This window comes from Scyliorhinus torazame, chromosome 5 (assembly GCF_047496885.1).
Source record: "Scyliorhinus torazame isolate Kashiwa2021f chromosome 5, sScyTor2.1, whole genome shotgun sequence".
Classification (NCBI taxonomy): domain Eukaryota; kingdom Metazoa; phylum Chordata; class Chondrichthyes; order Carcharhiniformes; family Scyliorhinidae; genus Scyliorhinus; species Scyliorhinus torazame.
The window spans coordinates 69,327,798-69,354,227 of NC_092711.1; the positions used below are offsets into that span (position 1 = coordinate 69,327,798).

The 26,430-nt window shown below is 47.3% G+C and overlaps 1 protein-coding gene, 1 long non-coding RNA gene and 1 other non-coding gene across 4 annotated transcripts; 2 read left to right on the forward strand and 1 right to left on the reverse strand.

Moving 5' to 3' along the window:
* Positions 1-376: 376 nt before the first annotated feature.
* Positions 377-22,919, reverse strand: LOC140418306 (uncharacterized). Of its 2 annotated transcripts, XR_011944920.1 has the most exons (5): positions 22,694-22,919; positions 10,668-10,774; positions 10,073-10,196; positions 7,038-7,182; positions 377-813 (listed from the first exon to the last, which is right to left on the reverse strand). It is a non-coding gene; the product is annotated as an uncharacterized lncRNA (long non-coding RNA). The 2 variants fall into 2 exon arrangements; XR_011944921.1 differs by lacking the exon at positions 7,038-7,182 and having other exon boundaries at positions 22,694-22,918.
* Positions 12,809-12,879, forward strand: trnak-cuu (transfer RNA lysine (anticodon CUU)). The gene has a single exon. It is a non-coding gene; the product is annotated as a tRNA-Lys (tRNA).
* Positions 22,920-23,558: 639 nt separating the features above from the next.
* LOC140418297 (uncharacterized) lies at positions 23,559-25,112 on the forward strand. The gene has a single exon (XM_072501764.1). The coding sequence runs from the start codon at positions 23,894-23,896 to the stop codon at positions 24,962-24,964; it is 1,071 nt and encodes a 356-aa protein (XP_072357865.1). The 5' UTR covers positions 23,559-23,893; the 3' UTR covers positions 24,965-25,112.
* The last annotated feature ends 1,318 nt before the right edge of the window (positions 25,113-26,430 follow it).

Consider the following 26,430-nt stretch of genomic DNA (forward strand, 5'->3'; position numbering starts at 1 on the left):
CAGATTCCCTAAAGGACATTTGTGACCCAGACGGGGTTTTCTAACCATCATGAGACTTTTAATTTGAGACTTTTATTCAATTTCATTATCTGTCAGGCAGATTCAATCCCAGATCCCCACCCAGAGCATTAACCTGGGTCTCTGGATTACTTGCCCAGTAACAATACCATTATGCCACTGCCTAGCCCACATAGTCTCGGCAGAATATGATGTCTAGTAACTTCTCAAAATTACAAGGAATTTATTTTTTCAAACAAATTCTGATAGCTCTGCAGTTTCTGGAAACATTTTCGTTGATCGTGTTATTTTTAAAAATAAAGATCTAGTCTTGACAAAATAATTACCTAACACACCAATTCACTAATGATAATCAATGTTCACTACTGAATAATCATTAATTTAATTGCTGTTATTTGCGATGAAATCAATACATAGTTAATATAGAAAAGGTACAGAAGGTGAAATGGCTGCAGGGAGCCACATGTTTGAGGTATAAAAGGGCTTCCTTGACCATGTTACTAATGACAGTGAATACACTATGAAAATAACAATTTTAAAATTAAATGTGATTACACATGCGTACTTACAGCTTCCTACATTACAACAGTGAATATGTTTCAAAAGTACTCCACTGGGCAGCATGGTAGCACAGTGGTTAGCACTGTGGCTCCACAGCGCCAGGGCCCCAGATTGGATTCCCGGCTTGGGTCACTGTGCCAAGTCTGCACGTTCTCCGTGTCTGCGTGGGTTTCCTCCGGGTGCTCCGCTTTCCTCCAACTAGTCCTGAAAGATGTGCTGTTAGGTAATGTAAGCCTATTTGTGACAATAAAGGTTATTACTATCATCGGATTGAAAACACTTTAGGAGGTCCAGTGGTAGTGAGAGGGTTAATAGAAATGTACATTTGTTCTAATTGCTCTAGTCTGCAAACTCGGATATATTCCACTCGGTGTCCTCACCAGAATCATTGATAAAGATTGAGTCTTAATTTTGTGTAATAACCACGTCATTGACACCATTTTGAATACTCTGTGAACCTCCAGATACACCATAACCACAATTATTTGTTGTAAAACACAGCGAGTTGTTGTGATTTGGAATGCACTGTCTATAAATGGTGCTGGAATCTCATTGGACTGTAACTTCCAAAAGGGAATTTGAAGAATTCTGAAAAAGAAAACAAAATAGTCGAACTCTGGGATTAAATGGGTCGTTGCACGAAGAGCTGGCACAGGGAAAATGGGCCAAATAGACTCATGTGCTCTAGGAGCCTTATGTCCATGTACAACGAGTGGTAACAACCTGGAACCTACTGCCTATGAGGGTAGGAGATGCAGAGATGACGGAAGAATTTCAATCGGAAATTGGACAGGCACTGAGAGAAATAAACCCACAGGGATTTGGGGAACGAACGGGGCAATGGACAGACTGGCTTCCTCCACAGGGAGCCGACACGGTCTCAAAGGGCTGAATGGCCCCATTCCTCACCCTCCAGATGCTGTGATCTCAGGAGAGAAATTCAGCTGCTCCAGTCACTCCAAGTAACTGGAGTCCCTCATCTCTGGTGCCATTCTAGCACAATGGTTAGCACTGTTGCTTGACAGTTCCAGGGTCCCAGGTTGAAAGATTCTTATTTGAAGGATCTTATCCTGCTGAACTACGACAAGTTGTTAGATTCCTACTTTTATTCGACTGTGTAAAGTTGAAGGAATTTATATTATTCCTACAATTCGGTTACCAGTAACACTTTGCGATTACTGGGACTCAGCAGAAATTTAAGTTAAAACTTCTCAGGTGCCAAAAAGAATTGTTTTTTTTTCTTCTATTGATTACAATTTGAAAGTAATTTAAAAGGCAATTCGTAGACAATTTGAAGCTTTCAGAGAATCAAGACATTATCTTCTTGCTTAGGCAGACAGCTCAAAAGTAACTTTTAAAAGGTCAAAGTCTGGAAATGAAGCATGAAAAAGAGAGAGAGAGCTAAACTAAAACTAAACGACGTCAAGACTTCAAAAACACTCTCCAAAACTACACTCCAAAAACACACTAAACACTACTACAGAAACACACTAAAACACGACATCACTACAAAATTCAGATGAACAGACAGACAGACTAAAATGGCGGGGGGAAACTTTTCAGTTATACCCTTCCATATCTGTCTTAAATCATCTAATCATCTAATTAAGCTAGCTTGGCTAATGTAACAATGGAGACTTCATGTCGAGAAAGCTGGAATCAAATATATATTTGATTCAATGTTTTATCCATTAAAATGTTTCGGCCTTATAAGCTATGGAATGTGGTTCACGCTGTAATCACTAATGGCCTGAAAAGAGAACAATAGAGCTTTAGTTACTGGACTCCTGCCACCTCGTTGCCATGGAATTCAGCCCTTGTCCTTGACAGCAGCACAAGTATAGTGTCAAACTGTCTTGCAACTGTGCTGTTTTAATCTATGATGGAATTATGCTGTTTCATGTATCTATTGAAGCTATATGTTTTGAGATGACCTGAGGTTATGGGTGCTGAAAATTTTCATTTTTAAATGGGTATTTAAAACTGGGGCTAAATATTTATGTTTAAACAGCTATCTTTTACCTATACTAGTTGTATTAGAAATACCTGGCCTCTACACAGGTTCGATTCCCGGTTTGGGTCACTGTCTGTGCGGAGTCTGAGTGTCCCTGTGTTTGGGTGAGTTTCCTCTGGGTGCTCCAATTTTCTCCCACAAGTCCCGAAAGATGTGGTTAGGTGAATTGGACATTCTGAATTCTCTCTCGGTGAACCAGAACAGGCTCCGGAGTGTGGCAACTAGGGGATTTTCACAGTAACTTCAATGGAGCGTTAATGTAAGCCTACTTGTGACATTATTTTTATTGTAAATGTCCTCTACCCCCTCTAAGAACTTCACATCCTTCCTAAAGTGTGGGGTTCATCTATAGGGTTCCATTCTAGAGGGATAGAATTGACAAGCACGGACGAAATGTTCAACTTGTTTAGAACCAGGGTTAGACTACACTGGGAGCACTGTCAACATTGGTGATCTCCATTTAGAAAAAGGAAATAAAGGCATTGGATAAAGTGCAAGATTCAAAATATACAGAACTGAGAGCATTTAACACTCAGGAAAGGCTGGGGCTGCTTTTTTCTGGAAAAGAGAAGACTGATGGGTGACCTGATGTTATCTTTAAGATTATGAAGGGATTCAATAATCCAATAAGAATTTCAGCAGAAACCTCTTTACCCAGCGAGTGGTGAGAATGTGGAACTCACTCCACAGCGAGTGGTTGAGGTGAACTGCATGAATACATTGAACGGAAACCTAGATACATACATGAGGGAGAAAGAATAGGAGATGCTGATGGGGGAAATATAGAGGGGTGGGTGGAGGATCATGTGGAATATAAATACTGACACCGACCATGGATAATCTCAGCCGGTATGGGAATTTAACGTGTGCTGTTGGTGTCACTCAGCACAAACCAGCCATCCAGCCAACTGAGCTAACCGATCCCCGTGTAAATCTGTAATAATTCCTTAAATATTAGTGATTGCCTGTCTCCCACCATACTATTTAATGTAGTTTCCCAGTGCACCTCAGACAACATGCCCCTCAGACCCTGATATTCTGTGAGAAGCATCAAGATAACTTAAACAAAAGAACCATCGGGCATCACGGTGGCGCAGTGGGTTAGCCCTGCTGCCTCACGGAGCCGAGGTCCCAGGTTCAATCCCAGCTCTGGGTCATTGTCCGTGTGGAGTTTGCACATTCTCCTCGTATTTGCGTGGGTTCACCCCTACAACCCAAAGATGTGCAGGCTAGGTGGATTGGCCACGCTAAATTGCCCCTTAATTGGAAAAAATGAATTGGGTACTCTACATTAAAAAAAAAAGAACCATGTAAGCACCATAGCCCATCGTCATGGCAATGTGGCATGCTTTTTGGGGTTTCTAAACAGAAATGGCAATGAAACATCTTCCAACCTCCAAACCCTCTTTCACCCCTTGTGAAAGGGCAGCACGGTAGCATTATGGTTAGCACAATTATTTTACAGCTCCAGGGTCCCAGGTTCGATTCCTGACTTGGGTCACTGTCTGTGCGGAGTCTGCACATCCTCCCAGTGTGTGCGTGGGTTTCCTCCGGGTGCTCGGGTTTCCTCCCACAGTCCAAAGATGTGCGGGTTAGGTGGATTGGTCATACTAAATTGCCCATAGTGTCCAAAATTGCCCTTAGAGTTGGGTGGGGTTACTGGGTTATGGGGATAGGGTGGAGCTGTGGACCTTGGGTAGGGTGCTCTTTCCAAGAGCCGGTGCAGACTCGACTCGATGGGCCGAATGGCCTCCTTCTGCACTGTAAATTCTATGATCTATGAAATGTGCAACCAGATATTCGCAAGAAGGCTCAGAGAGAATCAGCCCACTAGAGGCGAAGTTGTGAGACCGGCCAGTCCAGCAGAAAGAAACCCTCTGACCACCCCCATTGACCAACAGAATGAACAAACTGCAGTCCTGGATGTAATTGAGAACAGAAAAAATAACAGCAGAATCCAATCCCTGTAATCAGTTGTGAACTTGTTGGTGTCTCAGGGAGTGCGATGAATTACAAAATCCCTTTGCACATTGAGAGCAGGTGAACGGCCTCTCCCCAGTATGAACTCCCTGGTGTGACTGCAGATGGCATAACCGAGTGAATCGCGCAAATAGACATAAACGGGTGTGAGATAATCAGGGTTATGAAGACATGGCTGCAGGATGACCAGGGATGGGAACTGAATATATTCAGTATTTAGGAAGGACAGACAAAAAGGAAAAGGAAGTGGTGAGGCAGTGCTGGTTAAAGAAGAAATTAATGCAATAGTGAGGAAGGATATTAGCTCCGACAATGTGGAATCTGTATGGGTAGAGCTCAGAAACACTAAGGGGAAAATAAATTAGTAAAGAGACCCCCAAGCTGCAGTGGTGATGTTGGGAATGGCCGAATACAGGAAATTAGGCTGATTGTAAAAGTTCCTATGGGTACATGAAGAGAAAAAGATTGGTGAAGACACATTTAGGTTCCTTTCAGCCAGAAACAGTGGAATGTATAATAGGGGACAAAGAAATGGGTGAGCAAATAAATACATAATTTGGTTCTGTCTTCACAAATGAGGGCACAAATCAGATACCAGAAATGTTGGGGAACGCAGGATTTAGTGAGAGGGAGGAACTGAAGGAGATCAATATTAGTAAAGAAATGGTGTTGGGGAAATTTATGGGATTGAAGGCCGATAAATCCCCAGGGCCTGATAATCTGCATCCCAAAGTACTGAGGGAAGTGGCTCTAGAAATAATGGATGCATTGGTGGTCACCTTCTATAGACTCTGAAGCAGTTCCTGCAGATTGGAGGGTGGCTTATGTAACACCACTATTTAAAATGAGAGAGAAAACAGGGAATTATAGATCAGTAAGCCTGACATCAACAGTGGGAAAAATTCTAGAATCCATTATCAAAGATTTTATAGCAAAGCACTTAGAAACCAGTGGCAGGATCGGACAGAGTCAGCATGGATTTATGAAGGGGAAATCATGCTTGACGAAATTGACTGGAATTCTTCGAGGGTGTAACTGGTAGAGTTGACAAGGGGGAGCAAGTGGATGTGGTATATTTGGACTTTCAGGTGGCTTTTGACAAAATCACTCACAAGAGATTAGTGTGTAAAATTAAAGCACACGGGATTACGGGTAGTGCATTGAGATGGACAAGAAACTGGTTGGCAGACAGGAAACAAAGAGTAGGAATTAATGGTCTTTTTCAAAGTGGCAGGCACTGACTAGTGGGGTACTGCAGGGATCGGTGCTAGGAGCCCAGATGTTCAGAAGACAGATTAATGATTTTAAAAAAAATTTAAAATACCCAATTCTTTTTTCCAATTAAGGGGCAATTTAGCGTGGCCATTTCACCTACGCTGCACATCTTAAGAAGAATAATCTTTATTGTCACAAGTAGGTTTGCATTCACACTGCAATGAAGTTGCTGTGAAAAGAGTTGGATGATAAGCCATGATCATAATGAATGGCAGAGCAGGCGCGAAGGGACAAATGGCCTCTTCCTGCTCCTATTTTCTATGTCATCCCTTCCCACACTAAGAGCAGGTGAATGGCCTCTCCCCAGTGTGAACTCGCTGGTGTGTCTGCAGGATGGATAACTGTGTGAATCCATTCCCACAGAGGGAGCAGGTGAATGGCTTCTCCCCAGTGTGAACTCGCTGATGTCTCTGCAGACTGGATAACTGTGTGAATCCCTTCCCACACTGACAGCAGGTGAATGGCCTCTCCCCAGTGTGAACTCGCTGATGTTTCTGCATGCTGGATAATTGTGTGAATCCCTTCCCACAGAGGGAGCAGGTGAATGGTCTCACCCCAGTGTGAACTCGCTGATGTTTCTGCAGATTGGATGAATGTGTGAATCCCTTCCCACAGAGGGAGCAGGTGAATGGCCTCTCCCCAGTGTGAATTCGTTGATGTTCCCGCAGGTTGGATGAATCACTGAATCCCTTCCCACACACAGAACAGATGAACGGCCGCTCGCCAGTGTGAATTCGCTGATGTCTCTGCAGGGCGGCTGAATCACTGAATCCCTTCCCACACTGAGAGCAGGTGAATGGCCTCTCTTCAGTGTGAACTCGCTGGTGTGACTGGTGGGTGGATAACTGAGCAAAGCCCTTCCCACACACAGAGCAGGTGAACGGCCTCTCCCCAGTGTGACTGCGTCGATGAGACTCCAGCCGAGATGGGACTCTGAATCCCTTCCCACAGTCCCCACATTTCCACGGTTTCTCCATGTTTTGGGTCTCCTGGTGTCTCTCCAGATTGGACAATCAGTGGAAGCCTTGTCCACACACAGAACATGTGCACTGTCTCTCCTCACTGTGAATGGTGCGATGTTTTTTCAGGCTGTGTAACTAGTTAAAGCTCTTTCCACAGTCAGTTCAATGGAACACTCTCACTCGGGTGTGTGTTGTGTGGGTCTCGGTGCTTTTCCAGTCACACTCACGTTTAAAATCTTTTGAAGCCAACAGATCGGACAAATATTTTGCCTTCTCGCCAAGGATATTCAGTTCAGGAGGAATCGATTGAGTTTGTCACATCGAGACGTGACCTTTGAGATTTCGGTCTATAATTCCTCCTCTTCCAATATCCTTTGAAAACAATTAGCAAAAGTCATCATTGTTAGTACAGGATAGAAACTCAGAACAGACAATTCTAGTTCGTATGAAATGTAATTTCCTCTATTGTTCTCCAAAAGCTGTAAATCTCCATCCCGCACAATCTCACTCCATTCTCACTCTGCTGTATCTAATATTCACCCTCCCAATTCTCCTGAAGGTGCTGATTCATGTTGATTGACAGATCAGAGCTCAGCTCACTGCTTCCTGACCAGGACACAGAGATTATAATAGGAGCAAGAGTAGGCCATTCGGCCCACCAAGTCTACTCAACCATTCATTGAGATCCTTGGCCGATCTACTTCAGCACCATTTTCCCACACGATCCCCATATCCCTCGATCTCTTCAATATCTAGAAACCTATTAATATTTGTCTTGAACATACCTGATGACTGAGGCTGCACATTCCTCTGGGGTAGAGAATTCCAAAGCTTCATCACATCCTCGAGTGAAGAAATCCCTCCTCATCTCAGCTTTCTCTCTATTTTCCTACCTGTTCCCCATAACCCTTAACTCCATTGTCAATAAAATATCTGTCAAACTTGTGCTTCAATATATTCAATGACCCCCAGATACAACTGGTCCCTATGGAAGAGAAATCCAAAGACTAACAACTCCCTGAGGGAAGAGACGACTGGAAATCTATAACGTAGCTACAGTCTTATATTACAAAGTGAAAAATATTACATTTACTTTATTACACAACGGTAAATAATATATCTAATCTGTACCATGTAACAACACTGGACATATCCCTGTCCATTATTAATTTAATTGCCCTGAAATGCCAGCCATCTCCTGGGGAACCCACCCCTTTAATTGTGAACATGAGGAAAGAGACAAGCCTTTTTTGAAATAAATTTAGAATAACCAATTTTTTTTTTGCAATTAAGGTGCAATTTAGCGTCGCCATTCCACCTACCCTGCACATCTTTGGGTTGTGGAGCTGAGACCCACACAAACACGGGGAGAATGTGCAAACTCCGCACAGACAGTGACCTGGGGCCAGGATCGAACCGGGTCCTTGGTGTTGTGAGGCAGCAGTGCTAACCACTGTGCTGCCAGAGACCATCCTTTTAGTCAGTCAAATAAATGCGTCAACCTGTTAAGGAGATGGGTGGGAGGAGATGGAAACACTTTGTGCAGCCGCTAACCTTCATGTAATTCTTTTCCCCAATTAAGGGGCAATTTAGCGTGGTTCCAGGTTGGGCTCAAAGCATCAATGAGGACTCTGATCTCTGGCAAGGAAGGAAACCCTGGCAGGCGGGAGGGAAGAATTCACAAACACCCGGTGGAGGCCCCAAACCCCCCAATAACACCCATTGATTTTATTGTCAGTCTGCAGACAGGAGCTGGAGAACTGAACCCAGGCAGAGGAGAGGGAGGGAGAAAACTGGGAGTGGAGGAAAGAAATGGTGCAGATGGTGAGATGGGTTTGGATTTCAGCCCAGGGAGGAGGGAGAGTGTGTGGGACGGGGATTTACAGCTTTGGGGGAACAAGAGAGGAACAAATGTTCAAGAGAAACTAGAATTGTCTGTTTAGAATTTCTACCCTGGATTGACAGTGATGTCTTTTGTTTATTTTTAATTAAAAGTTTTTTTTTTTTTTAAAAAGAGTACCCAATATTTTTCCCCCAATTGAGGCGTAATCTTTGCGAGGCCAATTCATCGACCTGAACATCTTTTTGGATTGGGGGGTGAGTCCCACACAGACACGGGGAGAATGTGCAAACTCCGTACGGGCAGTGACCCGGGCCGGGATCAAACCCCGGTCCTCGGTTAACCAGATGGAAACTCAAATCAAACTTCACATCAAGACTTAAGTCACTCCATTCATCAGGACCTGAATATCATTGGCCTGTGAATGTGGAAGACAAAATGTTTGTCTGTTCTGTCCGTAGGAAAAGATTTTCTTTTTTAAAATAAATCTCGAGTACCCAATTATTTTTTTCCACTTATGGGGCACTTATAGGAGAGAGAGAGAGGAGAGAGAGAGACGGGCCCGTTGGAAACTAGATCTAGTAAGGGACTGCATTCCGAAATATGTTTTACCCTCGAAGTGGGTAATATTGTTGTTTTGCTTTTCTTGGTGTCCTAAGAGAGCTGCCCCGGCAGCAGTAAGCTGGTGAATGGGAGTGAGAAGGGGGGTGGGTAAAGCTGCAGCCGGTGAACCAGTTTTGGCTGGTTCGGCAAGCTTAGCTTCTGGGTCAGAGCCTGGGGAGTGGGTTTGATTTCAATTTGTGTGTCTAGGTGGGGCGTTGGTGGGAAATGGGGGCATGGGGGGGAATGTGGTAGCTCACTGATGATGACTATAGAACTGTTTTTGATTTACTCTGAGGCTAGGGGTATGGCGGTCATCTTGGGTGGACCCTATGCCTGTACTTTTTGAAGATTTGCTGGATAGTCCTTCACAGTGGAAATGGCTGATTCCGTGATTTTCATAGAATTTTACAGTGCAGAAGGAGGCCATTCAGCCCATCGAGTCTGCACCGGCTTTTGGAAAGAGCACCCTACCCAAGGTCAACACCTCCACCCTATCCCCACAACCCAGTAACCCCACCCAACACTAAGGACAATTTTGGACACTAAGGGCAATTTAGCATGGCCAATCCACCTAACCTGCACATCTTTGGACTGTGGGAGGAAACCGGAGCACCCGGAGGAAACCCACGGGGAGGATGTGCAGACTCCGCACAGACAGTGCCGGAATCGAACCTGGGACCCTGGAGCTGTGAAGCAATTGTGCTATCCACAATGCTACCGTGATGGGAGGGGCGGGGGGGTGATCCCCTAATTCAGGGCTGGTCACCTGGACCGTAAAGGAATTGGGTGAACCAGTGAAGGTCAAGGGTTTTCACTCACCTGAAGATTCTAAATGCTGGTGTGGTGTTCTTGCAGGAGACTCACTTGCGGGTTAGAGATCCGACCAGATGCGGAGGGGTGAGCCAAGTGTTTCACTCGGGCTTTGACGGAAGGGCTCGATATGCTGCAATTTTAATCAATAAAGGGGTCACTAGGGTCATTGCGGACACTAATGGGAGATACATGGTGGTCAGCGGGTACATTGGTGGTGCTGGTGAATGTCTATGCCCCTAACTGGGACGATGTGTCATTTTAAAATTAAATTGTTGGGACCTATCTCAGACCGGGATACACATCAATTAATTCTTGGAGCGAAATTCAATTGTGAACTGGATCCAAAAATGGACTGGTACAAGCCCATTCGGCCACTATAAACACAGAAAAATGGAGTGAAATCTGGACGAACCACCCAGCACGACCCAGGCACCGGAAACGACCACAGCAAACCCGGCAAAGGATAAAGAAATCTGTTCCCATCAGTAGATTGTAAAAGGATTATGGGACACAGATTTAAGATTATGAGCAAGATCTACAGGGGGGATATGAGGAAGAAATTTTACACAGTGAGTGGTAATGATCTGAACTCAATGCTTACACACAAAGGTTGATAACCTCCAGGTCCTGATAACTCGAATGGTGCTGTCAGAATTTGATGTGAGGATAGGTTGTGAGTTTCCTGTCTGCGAATCCCTTTCTAAGCCCCTGTGAAAGAAGTTTACAAAGGCATCACTGTCAGTCCAGAAATAAAATTCTGGAAAGATAAATATTTCTCCCGGTTTGAATTTACTGTGTAAATCCACCCCGACTAATCCCCTGTAAAAGGAGTTTCCAAATTAATCACTATCAGTCCAGGATAGAAATTCACCACATTCTCTCCTCCTGCTCCCTGGTCCAGGATGACCGCTCATGCCCTCCCCCTCACCGCTGCACACTGTCCCTCTTATCATCAGCAGTCCCCTGATTTTAGGGTGATGTTGACTCACGGTTGTGAGTTTCTGCCCTGGGTCTTTGTGTGGCTGAACAGAGCCTCAGAGCTTTCGACACATGGGGCAGGACGTCCAATGAGACAGTGACATCCGGAGACCAGGATTGGCTTCCTTTCCATCTCTGCCACCGCTTTGCATCATCAATAAGACATTGGGACTCAAAGGGTGAGGCAGTTTGATGGACAAGTTGTCTCCATTCTGAACAATGAGGAACAAGCTCCTCCCACTCACTGAAACATCGCCCCCGACAAAGATGACAAACGCGCATGTGCCCTGATGCACATCCAATAAAGATGGCGGCCGTTAACCCGAGCCGAACATGAGGAGCCGTAGCTCCGCTCAGTACAAACTGGGTACCGGAAACTCTTTTCCTTTTTAAAAAAAAAAAAACTTTTTATTGGCATTTCTCATATTTATAAACAATCTTCAACTCTTTTCCGAGGTTTGCGGCTTACAACAGCTTTACACAACGTTTCCGCCCACCCCCACGATCTCTCGCTCCCTCCATATTGTTAATCGCCTCTCACCGATTTCGGATCTGAAGACACAGCCCTTCTGCATCTCCATTACCCACACTGCGCATGCTTCAATCACAGCGGGCCCCACCCCTCATTCATTGGTTGGAGGACCAGTGCTCTCGGTCGGTCCTCCAGTCCTGCCCCTCCACCTTCTATTGGTCCAGAGCTGCCGTCAATCACCCAGGCATTGTGACGGTTACAGATGGTGAGAGCGGCCACAGGCTCAGACTGTGCGCTGATTGTCCAATAATAACAGTGGGAGTCTCAGTGGGACAATCAGACAATAATAGTGGAGATGGGGCCCAGAGGAGAAACAGCAAAGGATTCACTCACTTGGAGAGAAACAAACACAGTGTCTGTTCCCATAAGAGTCAGGCTGCAGTGTGTGAGTGAATATATCATTGGGTCCAATGGAGAATCATAGAATCCCCTCAGTGTAGAAGGAGGCCATTCGGCCCATCGAGTCTGTGGCAACCCTCTGAAAGAGCACGCTACCATGGCGAATTCCCCACCCTATCCACGGAACACCTCCAGGGGACAATTTAGCACAGCCAATCCACCTAATCTGCACATTTTTGGACTGTGGGAGGAAACCAGAGCACCCAGAAAGGAAATCTATGCAGACGCAGGCAAACTCCACAGAGACAGTGATCCAAGGTCGGAATTAATCATAGAATCTACAGTGCAGAAGGAGACCATTCGGCCCATCGAGTCTGCACCGGCGTTACCTGATTTGGCCAACTCACTGAAATGTGGTTAATTCTGAATTGCCCAGCAAGCCACTCAGTTTAAGGGCAATTAGGAATGGGCAACCCAGACACTCACACCCCATAAAGAATAGAGAAAATCAAAGGGCTGTTTCCAGTGCCGGTTTCAAAGGAATCAGTACTGGGCCCTTCACTCCTGGTGACATCACTGATTTGAAAGTAAATGTAGGAACACGTGGATGAAGTTTACCTGTGACACAAAAATAATTGAACACTTGATAGTGAGGAAGAAAGCTGGAGGGAAAACAAGGCAAAGGATTACATGATAAATGACAGGACAGGACTAGTTAGGCCAGAGCTAGATTCCTGTAGAGGAAGATTGCACCAGAGAGAGCACAGAGCGGATTTAAGATCATTGACCCGAAATTGACAATGTTTGCTCTGAGGAAAGTTTGGATAAACTGGGGCTGTTTTCTTTGGAACAGAAAAGGCTGAGGGGAGACCAAAATGAAATTATGGAAAGCAGCCTGGCTAGCTCAGTCGGTAGAGCATGGGAGTCTTAATCCCAGGGCCGTGGGTTAGACCCACGTTGGGCGCTTCAGCTTCTTTAATCTGAGAACATTGAGCTCAACTGTTTTATGGACGGCACGGTAGCACAGTGGCTAGCACTATTGCTTCACAGTGCCAGGGTCCCGGGGTTCAATTCCCACTTGGGACACTGTCTGCGCAGAGTCTACACATTCTCCCAGTCTCTGTATGGGTTCCCTCCCACAAGTCCCGAAAGACGTGCTTGTTAGGTGAATTGGACATTCTGATTTCTCCCTCTGTGTACCTGAATAGGTGCTGGGGTGTGGTTCCGGGGATTTTCACAGTAACTTCATTGCAGTGTTAGTGTAAACCTACTTGTGATAATAGTAAAGATTATTCTAAAGGTATAAAATTCTGGGGGATCATGGTGGCACAGTGGTTGTGTGCCTGCGTGCTGGGGACCCGGATTCAATCCTGGCCCCGGGTCACAGTCTGTAAGGAGTTTGCACATTCTCCCATTGTCTGTGTGGGTTTCACCCCCACCACCCAAATATGTGCAGGGTAGGAGGCTTGGCAAAATTAAATTGCCCCTCAATTGGAAAAAAATATAAATTTATATTTTTAAAAATTTCTGAGGGATCTAAATAGATTGGATAGGAAGGTCCGATTCCCTTTGATTAAGGGATACATATAAAAGGGGGCAGAGATTTAGTGAAGGACTAGGAGGTTTAGAGGGTGGTGAGGTTCTGTGACATGCTGCCTGAAATAATGGGACAAACCCTCATAACATTTAAAAAGTATTTAGATAGACATTTGAATTGATATAACTTAAAAATCTACAGACCACAATCTGCAGAGGGCAGTAGAGCGGAGCTGCTGATTGGCTGTTGTGGGGGAAATTTACATACGTGCATTGTGGTCACTGTAACTTGAAGGTGTACCTGTGCAAGAGACCCTAGCTGTTCAAGTGAAGGCAAGCATCCAGCAGAGGGCAGTAGAGTTGAGCTGCTGATTGGCTGTTGCGGGGGAAATTTGCATACATGCATTGTGGTCACCGTAACTTGAAGGCATACCTGTGCAAGAGACCATAGCTGTTCAAGTGAAGGCAAGCATCCAGCAGAGGGCAGTGGACCTTCACTGAGTGAGTGCTTCCTGAGAAGGGAAGTAATTTTTTTTAAAAAACTTACTGTAGGGAGTTTCCAGCTGAACCCAGTCGGAGTGAGGACTGAGTGACTGCTGGGTAAGTAGTAAAGATTTAAATTGTTTGCGCAGGCCCATAACAGCTGATTGCTGTTTTCATGTGGGGCGCAGTGGGTGCTGGTTAAGTGTTTTATTTTTACCTGTATTTAAGTTGGGCAGTTTCTAAACCCTAGACACTACACTTGTAGTGACCCCACCCTTCCACCTCCTTTAAACTAAGGGGTAGAGTGAATAACAGGTAAGCACTTTCTTTCTTTTTCTTTTTTTATCTAGAGGGGATGGCAGGGAAGGCAGTGCAATGTTCCTCCTGCAGAATGTTTGAGGTGAGGGATGCCGTCAGTGTCCCTGCTGATTTCATCTGGGCACTCATCTCCAGCTCCTCAGAAACCACGTTAGGGAACTGGAGCTGGATGAACTTCGGATTATTCGGGAGACAGAGGTGGTTAGAGATAGAAGCTTCAGGGATGTAGATACTCCAAAGAATAAAGATAGATGGGTGATGGTGAGAGGGGCTGGGAAGAAGCAGTCAGTACAGGGATCCCCTGTGGTCGTTCCCCTTAGTAACAAGTATACCGCTTTGGATACTGTTGGGGGCGGACGGGGACGTACCAGGGGTAAGCCATGGGGTAGAGGTCTCTGGCACAGAGTCTGCCCCTGTTGCTCAGAACGGAAGGGGGGAGAGGAATAGAGCATTAGTCATTGGAGATTCCATAGTTAGGGGGATAGATAGGAGATTATGTGGGAACGAGAGAGACTCGTGATTTGTGTTGGCTCCCAGGTGCCAGGGTCCGTGATGTCTCGGATCGTGTTTTCGGGATCCTTAAGGGGGAGGGGGAGCAGCCCCAAGTCGTGGTCCACATAGGTACCAACGACATAGGTAGGAAAAGGGATAGGGATGTAAGGCAGGAATTCAGGGAGCTAGGGTGGAAACTTAGATCTAAGGCAAACAGAGTTATTATCTCTGGGTTGTTACCCGTGCCACGTGCAAGCGAGACGAGGAATAGGGAGAGAGAGGAGTTGAACACGTGGCTACAGGCATGGTGCAGGAGGGAGGGTTTCAGATTTCTGGATAATTGGGGCTCATTCTGGGGTCGGTGGGACCTCCACAAACGGGATGGTCTACACCTGGACCAGAGGGGTACCAATATCCTGGGGAGAAATTTGCTAATGCTCTTCGGGAGGGTTTAAACTAGTTCAGCAGGGGATTGGGAACCTGAATTGTAGCTCCAGTTTACAGGAGGTTGAGAGTAGTGAGGTCATGAGTAAGGTTTCAAAGTTGCAGGAGTGTACCAGCAGGCAGGAAGCTGGTTTAAAGTGTGTCTCCTTCAATGCCAGGAGCATCCAGAATAAGGTGGGTGAACTTGCTGCATGGGTTGGTACCTGGGACTTCGATGTTGTGGCCATTTCGGAGACATGGATAGAGCAGGAACAGGAATGGTTGTTGCAGGTGCCAGGGTTTAGATATTTCAGTAAGCTCAGGGAAGGTGGTAAAAGAGGGGGAGGGGTGGCATTGTTAGTCAAGGACAGTATTACGGTGGAAGAAAGGGCGTTTGATGAGGACTCGTCGACTGAGGTAGTATGGGCTAAGGTTAGAAACAGGAAAGGAGAGGTCACCCTGTTAGGGGTTTTCTATAGGCCTCCAAAAAGTTCCAGAGATGTAGAGGAAAGGATTGCAAAGATGATTCTGGATAGGAGCGAAAGCAACAGGGTAGTTGTTATGGGGGACTTTAACTTTCCAAATATTGACTAGAAACGCTATAGTTCAAGTACTTTAGATGGGTCAGTTTTTGTCCAATGTGTGCAGGAGGGTTTCCTGACACAGTATGTAGATAGGCCAACGAGAGGCGAGGCCATATTGGATTTGGTACTAGGTAATGAACCAGGACAGGTGTTAGATTTGGAGGTAGGTGAGCACTTTGGTGACAGTGACCACAATTCGATTAAGTTTACTTTAGTGCTGGAAAGGGATAGGTATATGCCGCAGGGCAAGAGTTATATCTGGGGGAAAGGCAATTATGATGCGATGAGACAAGACTTAGGATGCATGGGATGGAGGGGAAAACTGCAGGGGATGGGCACAATTCAAATGTGGAGCTTGTTCAAGGAACAGCTACTGCGTGTCCTTGATATGTATGTACCTGTCAGGCAGGGAGGAAGTGGTCAAGTGAGGGAACCGTGGTTTACTAAAGCAGTCAAAACACTTGTCAAGAGGAAGGAGACGGCTTATGTAAAGAAGAGACATGAACGTTCAGTTAGGACGCTCGAGAGTTACAAGTTAGCTAGGAAGGACTTAAAGAGAGAGCTAAGAAGAGCCAGGAGGGGACATGAGAAGTCTTTGGCAGGTAGGATCAAGGATAACCATAAAGCTTTCTATAGATATGTCAGGAATAAAAGAATGACTAGGGTAAGAGTAGGGCCAGTCAAGGACAGTAGTGGGAAGTTGTGCGTGGAGTCCGAGGAGATAGGAGAGGTGCTAAATGAATAATTTTCGGCAGTATTCACACAGGAAAAAGACAATGTTGTCGAGGAGAATACTGAGATTCAAGCTACTAGACTAGAAAGGCTTGAGGTTCATAAGGAGGAGATGTTAACAATTCTGGAAAGTGTGAAAATAGATAAGTCCCCTGGGCCGGATGGGATTTATCCTAGGATTCTCTGGGAAGCTAGAGAGGAGATTTATGAGCCTTTGGCTTTGATCTTCAAGTCATCTTTGTCTGCAGGAATAGTGGCAGAAGATTCGTGGATAGCAAATGTTGTCCCCTTGTTCAAGAAGAGGCGTAGAGACAACCCCGGTAACTATAGACTAGTGAGCCTTACTTCTGTTGTGGGCAAAGTCTTGGAAAGGTTTTGTGATGAATGATATCTGTATACACATGTACCTTTAATGCGTAGGCCCCTTTAAGACCGGGTTTGGAACCCTGGGGGACTCCGGCTCCGCCCCCAGGAAGCTGTATATAAGGTTACGTTCAGTAGGCAGCGTGCAGTGAGCACACTTCTCGGCAGCTGTCTGGTTTTCTGGTAATTAAAGCCTTTGTATTATCAAACTCCTCTCCTGAGTCGTAATTGAGGGTATCTCAATTTAATTACCAGATTACATCAAGATGGACAGCGGTCTAAAGCCATAGAAGCTCAATTTGGACGCTCGGTCGCCGGAAGCCACTGAAATTTTTAAATACTGGCTCCGGTGCTTTGAGGCCTGTCTGAATTCCTCAGAGACTGAAGTTGACGGACCTCGCAAGCTGAGCTTACTACATGCCCTGGTGGGCCACCCACTATCCTCCGTGATCGAGAAAGCTACGACGTATGAAACGGCAGACATTTGCTCTCGCCCTGCTGCCAGGGCTCTGGGGAAACGCGCTCGCCAGGAACTGCGACCATAAAGAGGTGACGGCAAAAGTCCACATGAACTTCCATATTCGTGATGCTTTCATGTCCAGTATCCGATCCACGTACATCCGGCAGTGGCTCCTAGAAGACGGAGCGAAGGAACTCCAAGGCACGGTAACGCTCGCCTCTTCCCTGGAAGCGGCCCGCCAAAATCTCTGCACGTACTCCGCGGAACTTGCGAACCCCTCCAGACTCGGCCACGCTTCAGGCCTGCGCCGTGCGGCGACCCGCTCACAACGGGGGGCCCCAATGCCATTTCTGTGGGCCAGGCCAGCACTCACGCCAGCATTGCCCGGCCCGCTCCGCTATCTGCGGCGAATGCGGAAAGAAGGGGCACTTCGCGAAGGTCTGCCTGGCTGGGCCCAAAGGTCTCATCGGACCCAGAAATCGAACTCCCGGGACCACAGGCCCCGCAACGCGGCCGCGCGGTGGCTAGACACGCCTACTTCCGACGCATCGTAGGACTCGTGTGAGTCATGGGGTGGCCATCTTGGCGGCAGCCATCTTCAAAACTCAAAACATGCGACCGACGGCGGCGGCCATTTTGCAAGTCCGATTCAACCGAGGACTCTGACTGCCCGCAACTAGGAGCGATCACGCTCTATCAATCTCGGCCAAAGCACCTGCGAAACTCAATGATGCAGGTTCAAATCAACGGCCGCGACACCCCCTGCCTTTTTGACTCCGGGAGCACGGAGAGTTTTATCCATCCAGACACGGTAAGACGCTGCTCCCTGCGCACCTAATCCCACCTCCCAAACTATCGCCCTCGCATCTGGGTCTCATTCGGTCCAAATCACTGAGTATTGTTTCGCGAACCTCGCTATCCAAGGCGCCAAATACACCCGTTTTAAACTTTATGCCCTCCCTCACCTCTGCGCCGCCCTGCTGCTCGGTCTGGACTTTCAGTGCAGCCAACGAAGCCTGACCCTGAAGTTTGGCGGACCCCTGCCCCTGCTCACGGTATGTAGCCTGGCGACATTCACAGTTGCAACCCCCCCCTCTTCGCGGACCTCACCCCTGACTGTAAGCCCGTCGCCACCAGGAGTCGACGGTACAGTTCCCAAGACATGACTTTCATCAAGTCAGAGGTTCAGCGGCTACTAAAAGGGGTCATAGAGGCTAGCAACAGCTCTTGGAGGGCACAAGTACTGGTAGTCCGCTCCGGAGAAAAACAATGTATGGTGGTGGACTACCGCCAGACCATAAACCGCATTACGCAACTCGATGCGTACCCACTTCCCCGCATTGCAGAAATGGTGAACCAAATCGCCCAGTATCGCGTATTCTCCACAGTCGACCTAAAATCGGCCGATCATCAACTCCCTATCCGCCCAGAGGACCACCCCTATACGGCCTTCGAAGCAGCCGGTCGGCTCTTCCACTTCCTCAGGGTCCCTCTTGGTGTCACAAACGGAGTCTCCGTTTTACAAAGGGCAATGGATCAAATGGTGGACCAGTACGGCTTACGGGCTACATACTCGTACTTGGACAACGTCACCATCTGTGGCCATGATCAGCAGGACCATGACGAAAACCTGAGGAAGTTCCTCCAGACCGCCCGGGCCCTCAATCTGACAATGAAGAGAAATGCGTGTTCCACACAACCCGGCTAGCCACCCTCGGCTATGTCGTGGAAAATGGGGTCCTAGGGCCAGACCCCGGCCGTATGCGCCCCCTGAAGGAACTTCCCCTCCCCCGTAGCCTCAAGGCACTCAAACGTTGCCTGGGGCTCTTTTCCCATTATGCCCAGTGGGTCCCCAGATATGCGGACAAAGCCCATCCACTCATTAAGACCACGGTTTTTCCCCTGACGGCTGATGCTCAGTCAGCTTTCAGTCGTATCAAGGCCAATATCATCAAGGCCGCCATGCACGCGGTGGACAAAACTATTCCCTTCCAGGTAGAAAGCGACGCATCAGACGTCGCTCTGGCTGCTACCCTCAACCAGGCGGGCAGACCTGTAGTGTTCTTCTCCCGAACGCTCACCGCCTCGGAAATTCAACACTCTGCAGTCGGGAAGGAGGCACAAGCCATAGTGGAGGCCGTGCGGCACTGGAGGCACTACCTAGCCAGTAGGAGGTTCGACCTCGTCACCGACCAACGGTCGGTCGCCTTTATGTTCGATAACGTATAACGGGGCAAAATAAAGAATGATAACATTCTGAGGTGCAGGATCGAACTCTCCACCTACACGTACGATATTACATATCATCCGGGAAAGCTCAACGAGTCCCCAGATGCCCTGCCCCGCCACAGATGCGCCAACGCGCAGAAAGACCGTCCGCGGGCCATCCACGATGACCTCTGCCACCCGGGGGTCACCCGGCTTGCCCATTTCATCAAGTCCCGCAGCCTGCCTTACTCCACCAAGGAGGTCAAGGCCATGACCATGGCTTGCCAGATCTGTGCGAAGTGCAGACCGCACTTTTATCGACCAGACAAGGCTCACCGAGTCTCTGGGCCCTTTGAGCGATTAAGCGTGGACTTCAAAGGGCCCTTCCCTTCCACCAACCGCAACAGTTATTTCCTCACTGTCATCAATTAATTCTCCCGCTTCCCCTTCGCTGTCCCCCGCCCCGATATGACCTCGGCCTCCGTAATCAAGGGACTGCACAGCATCTTCATGCTGTTTGGTTTCCCCGCTTATATCCACAGCGACCGGGGTACATCGTTCATGAGCGATGAGCTGCGTCGAGATCTGCTAAACAAGGGCATTGCCTCGAGCAGAACGACCAGCTATAACCCGCGGGGAAACGGGCAGGTGGAGAGGGAGAACGTGACAGTTTGGAAGGCTGTTCTTCTAGCCCTATGGTCAAGAAGTCTCCCAATCGCCTGCTGGCAGGAGGTCCTACCCGATGCCCTACACTCCATTACACTCGCTCCTCTGTACGGCCACAAAAGAGACCCCTCACAACCGTTTGTTTGTCTTCCCCAGGAGGTCCACCTCTGGGGTCTCGCTTCCACGTTGGCTGACGACTCCGGGGCCAGTTCTACTCCGGAGGCACGCGAGGAGCCATAAGACAGATCCACTGGTCGAGAGGGTCCAACTACTACACGCAAACCCTCAATACGCCTACGTCGAGCACCTCGATGGCAGGCAGGACACCGTTTCCCTGCGAGACCTGGCACCCGCTGGTTCGCCCCCCCTTCCACCGATGCTCCCCTCCCAGCACCAGCAGTCGACTCCGACAGCGCCCCCCTCCCCTCCCCCAGCCGGCGCCGGCACCAATCACCCTAGACACCACGGATACCCCCCCTGCTCCAACGCGGGAAAAGGCTCAGACAACCGTGCTCCCGGATATACCACCACCGAGGACGACCGTATCTGTCGCACCACCGCCGGAGCTGAGAAGGTCGACATGGGCAATCAGACCACCCAAAAGACTGAACTTTTCATTCCACTTCACCCCCGATGAACTATGCATTTTTTTAAACAGGGGGTGATTGTGATGAATGATATCTGTATACACATGTACCTTTAATGCGTAGGCCCCTTTAAGACCGGGTTTGGAACCCTGGGGGACTCCACCTCCGCCCCCAGGAAGCTGTATATAAGGTTATGTTCAGTAGGCAGCGTGCAGTGAGCACACTTCTCGGCAGCTGTCTGGTTCTCTGGTAATTAAAGCCTTTGTATTATCAAACTCCTCTCCGGAGTCATAATTGAGGGTATCTCAGGTTTATAAGAGATTGGATGTATAATCATCTGGAAAGGAATAATTTGATTAGAGATAGTCAACAAGGTTTTGTGAAGGGTAGGTCGTGCCTCACAAACCTTATTAAGTTCTTTGAGAAGGTGACCAAACAGGTGGATGAGGGAAAAGCAGTTGATGTGGTATACATGGATTTCAGTAAAGCGTTTGAGAAGGTTCCCTATGGTAGGCTACTGCAGAAAATATGGTGGCATGGGATTCAGGGTGATTTAGCAGTTTGGATTAGAAATTGGCTAGCTGGAAGAAGACAAAGGATGGTGGTTGGTGGGAACTCTTCAGACTGGAGTCCAGTTACTAGTGGTGTACCACCAGGATCTGTTTTGGGGCCACTGCTGTTTGTCACTTTTATAAATGACCTGTGAGGAGGGTGTAGAAGGATGGGTGAGTAAATTTGCAGATGACACTAAAGTCGGTGTAGTTGTGGACCGTGTGGAAGGATGTTACAAGTTACAGAGGGACATAGGTAACCTGCAGCACTGAGCTGAGGGGTGGCAAATGGAGTTTAATGCAGAAAAGTGTGAGGTGATTCATTTTGGAAGGAATAACAGGAAGACAGAGTATTGGGCTAATGGTAAAATTCTTGGCAGTGTGGATGAGCAGAGCGATCTCGGTGTCCATGTACATAGATCCCTGAAAGTTGCCACCTAGGTTGAGAGGGTTGTTAAGAAGGCATACGGTGTGTTAGCTTTTAATGGTAGAGGGATTGAGTTTCAGAGCCATGAGGTCATGTTGCAGCTGTACAAAACTCTGGGGCGGCCGCATTTGGAGTATTGTGTGCAATTCTGCTCGCCGCATTATAGGAAGGATGTGGAAGCAATGGAAAGGGTGCAGAGGAGATTTACCAGAATGTTGCCTGGTATGGAGGGAAGATCTTATGAGGAAAGGCTGAGGGACTTGAAGCTGTTTTCGTTAGAGAGAAGAAGGTTAAGAGGTGACTTAATTGAGGCACACAAGGTGATCAGAGGATTGGATAGGGTGGACAGAGAGAGCCTTTTTCTTCAGATGGTGATGTCTCACACGAGGGGACATAGCTTTAAATTGAGGGGAGATAGATATAGGACAGATGTCAGAGGTAGGTTCTTTACTCAGAGTAGTAAGGGCGTGGAATGCCCTGCCTGCAACAGTAGTGGACTCGCCAATACTAAGGGCATTCAAATGGTCATTGGATAGACATATGGATGATAACGGAATAGTGTAGATGGGCTTTAGAGTGGATTCACAGGTCGGCGCAACATCGAGGGCCGAAGGGCCTGTACTGCGCTGTAATGTTCTATGTTCTACGAATACCTACTTTGTAAACACGATGAGCGGAATGAAATGCAACAGGAACAACAAACCTAACAAAATCCCGGATAGTAACTCTCACTACTAAGAAGGTCAGCAGTTTGCCCAGTTGACCTGCCAAGTATGCTAATTCGGTAATTTCAAAATGTACCTGCATACATAAGAGTACAACAGCAAATTATTTAACTTCCCCAATGTGATGTATAATTAGTCTCAAATTTACCCTGGAATGGTCATTTAAATTTTCCCAGTCACTCTGAAATCTTTATCCACGGACAGAACAGACAAACCATTTTACCTCCCAATGATATTCAGGTCCTGATGAATTGAGTGATGATGATGATGTGATGTTTGGTTTGAAGTTCCTGTGAGTAAATCCTCCTCTTTCTAAAGGAGTTTCCAAAGAAACTTCACTCTCAGTCCAGGAGAGAAATTCACAAGATTCTCTCTTCCGGCTTCCGGGTGAACGACGGCCGCACATGCGCTCTGCTGCACCTGAGAAAGATGGCGGCCGCGCAGGCGCCCTGTGGCATATCGCCCCCTAAACAGATGACAGCCGTTAACAGGGACCGTTCAGAGAGAAAAACACCGATGCGGCCGCCCCATTCGGTACAAACAACGAACTGTATGAAAAGTGCCGGAACCAATTTAGCAACCTGAGGAACGTAATGAAATAATGGCGGGTAAGACTACCCCCAATGCCGGGCGAGGATGAATACGCCCTATCTTCGTCACTGGAGCCAGGACGCGCCCCGGAAGTCACCTATCTGTGTGGAGCATGCGCGGTGCTGCTCCGGGCTGAGCGCAGCCGCAGTGAGAGTGAGTGCGGCTTCCAGAGGCTGAATCAGAGCCGCTGCGAGCGGGGACAATGGTGAGAACCCAAACCCCCCAATAAGACCCATTGGTTTTATTGTCAGTCTGCAGACAGGAGCTGGAGAACTGAACCCAGGCAGAGGAGAGGGAGCGAGAAAACTGGGAGTGGAGGAAAGAAATGGTGCAGATGGTGAGATGGGTTTGCATTTCAGCCCAGGGAGGAGGGAGAGTGTGTGGGACTGGGATTTACAGCTTTGGGGGAACAAGAGAGGGAAAATTGTTCCAGAGAAACTAGAATTGTCTGTTCAGAATTTCTACCCTGGATTGACAGGTGATGTCTTTTGTAAACTCCTTTTACAGGATATTGGAAGTGGAGGATTGGCCGACAGAAAACTCAAACCAAACATCACATCGAAATCTGACAGTCACTCAATTCATTGAGAGCTCAATATCATCAGGCTTTGAATTTGGAAGGAGAAGTGTTTGTTCTGTTAAAGCAGTGTGACTGCAAAAGCACCAAGACCCACCCCCAATGAGAGTTTTCCAGTCCACTGACTGTGGAGAGAGTTTTAACCAGTTACACAGCCTCAAAAAAAGTATCGCATCATTCACGGCAGGGAGACATTAAACGCATGTTTGTGTGTGGACAAAGCTTCAACCGGGAGAGACATAAAGACCCCTCACCATGGAGAAACTGTGGAAATGTGCGGACTGTGGGAAGGTATTCAGTTACCCATCACAACTGGAAGTTCATCGTCGCAGTCACACTGGGGAGAGACCGTTCCTCTGCTCCATTTGTGGGAAGGGATTCACCCATTCATACAACCTTCTGACACACCAGCGAGTTCACACTGAGGAAAGGCCATTCACCTGCCCTGTGTGTGGGAAGGGATTCACTCGGTCATCCCACATTGTGACTCATCAACTTGTTCACACTGATAAAAGACCGTTTACATGTCCTGACTGTGAGAAGAGTTTTAAATGTAAAAAGGATCTGCTGACACATCAACGTATTCACACTGGGGAGAGACCGTTTTCGTGTTCCTTGTGTGGGAAAAGATTCATTCAGTCATCCCACCTGCAGACACATCAACTTGTTCACTCTGATAACAAATTTTTTAACTGTCCTGACTGTGAGAAGAGCTTTAAAAACAAAAAGGATTTACTAACACACCAATACGCTCACACTGGGGAGAGACCATTCACCTGCTCTGTGTGTGGGAAAGGATTCAGCCGTCCATCTGCCCTACTGAGCCACCAGAGAATTCACACTGGGGAGAGGCCATTCACCTGCTCTGACTGTGGGAAAGGATTCATTAATTCATCCAACCTTCTGATACACCAGCAACTTCATACAGGGGATAGACCGTTCACCTGCTCTGAATGTGGGAAGGGATTCACACGTTCGTACAACCTTCTGACACATCAGCAGGTTCACAGTGAGGAGAGGCCGTTCACTTGCTCAGTGTGTGGGAAGGGATTCACTCGTTCATCCAACCTATTGAATCACCAGCGAATTCACACTGGGGAGAGGCCGTTCACCTGCTCTGTGTGTGGGAAGGGATTCAGTCAGTCATCCAACCTGCTGACACACCAGAGAGTTCACAGTGGGGAGAGGCCGTTCACTTGCTCCATATGTGGGAAGGAATTTTCTCATTTATCTTATCTTCTGAAACATCATCGAGTTCACACTGGGAGCGGCCATTCAACTGCAATGTCTGAGGAAAGGGGTTTACTCACTCATCCCACCTGTTAACACACCAGCGAGTTCACAAGCGACTACAAGGTTTAGATTAAAGCCTGATTGATGCTGTTAATCATGTCCAGCACTGAATAATGTTCACTCTGACAGTCTTAATCTGCTGATGAGGTTTATTATTCTGAATAAATGTGTTTGAAACGTTGTTGCAGATTTTTGTCTTTCCCACCTGAGTTTTGAACATCACTGGTCTGGAGCTCAGAAAGGACAATCTGGGGGAGGATCATTTGGCAGGAACAGAACTTCAGCCTGGACACAGTCCTTCAGGGTCACACTGAGAGGAACAAATGACACTTTGGTCTTTCTCATCACTCTTCACTGTCAGCAAAGTCCCCGTGTGGACTTAATCCTGAGATGTGTAAGAAATATGTTCCATCCGCTCTCCTCCAAATCTCAGAACCCCTAGACATGGAACAGCAGTCTTCTTTACAACTGTGTTCAGAGTCGGGAAGAACAATGGTGAATGCTGGAAATGTAATAATAATAATTGCTTATACATGTAGGCTTCAATGAAGTTCCTGTGAAAAGCCCCTAGTCGCTGCATTCCAGCGCCTATTCGAGGAGGCCGGTACGGGAATTAAACCCACGCTGCTAGCCTTGATCTGCATTACAAGCCTGCTGTTTAGCCCACTGTGCTGTCAAATCAGCGATTGGTGTAAAACTGATGTTCCTGATTGAATGCAAAGCAGCTGGTTTCAGTTTCCAGGCTGAAAATGCATCGGAATCGTCTAAAACATTTTAATGTGTTTGTGTGACAGTCACAATGAATTCATTGAATTGAAACCTACTTAAAATAGATTGGTTGACGTTTGCATTAAAAACCAGCAGGAGGTCATCACAGGAACCTGGTAACAGCAGGGAGAATTAGACAATAGTTTCATTCCCAGGTAAAGAAGGAGCTGCAGCCTGTGTCCAAGAATTCCCAGTTTCACTGATCTGTGCTTCCCACATTCTGTCCTTTTAAATAAACCTCACCCCTACCAGCCTTTAACAATCATAAACATAACCGAGAAAAGGGCGAAGCTGTGCCTGCCCTTTTAACTGGGAGCTGAGCATTGTCAGAGCTCCGACTGTCCCTTTAAGAATGTGTGATGTTTTCAGCTGAAGATTCCTATTGGCCGTTTTCTGGGTTGTCTCCTTATTCTGATCGTTCTCAGTGATCCTTGGGTATGTGAACCTGCTCTCCTGTCTCTCATTCTCTTCTCTCTCAGATTCTCACTTAACCTCTCTCCGCTCTCACACACACTCATTTCACATACCTCCCACCTCTCTCTGTCTTTCTCTCTGACACTCACTCCTTTAACCTTTCTATTTCACAGAGCGCCTAAATTCACTAAACATTTCTCTCATTATCTCTCTCTGAAGAAGCACCGAACACACTGAACCTCTCCGTTTTCTGAGTGAACATCTCATTTATGGAGACTCAATCCTTTCTCTCTCCACCTCTCACTTTCTCTCTCTCT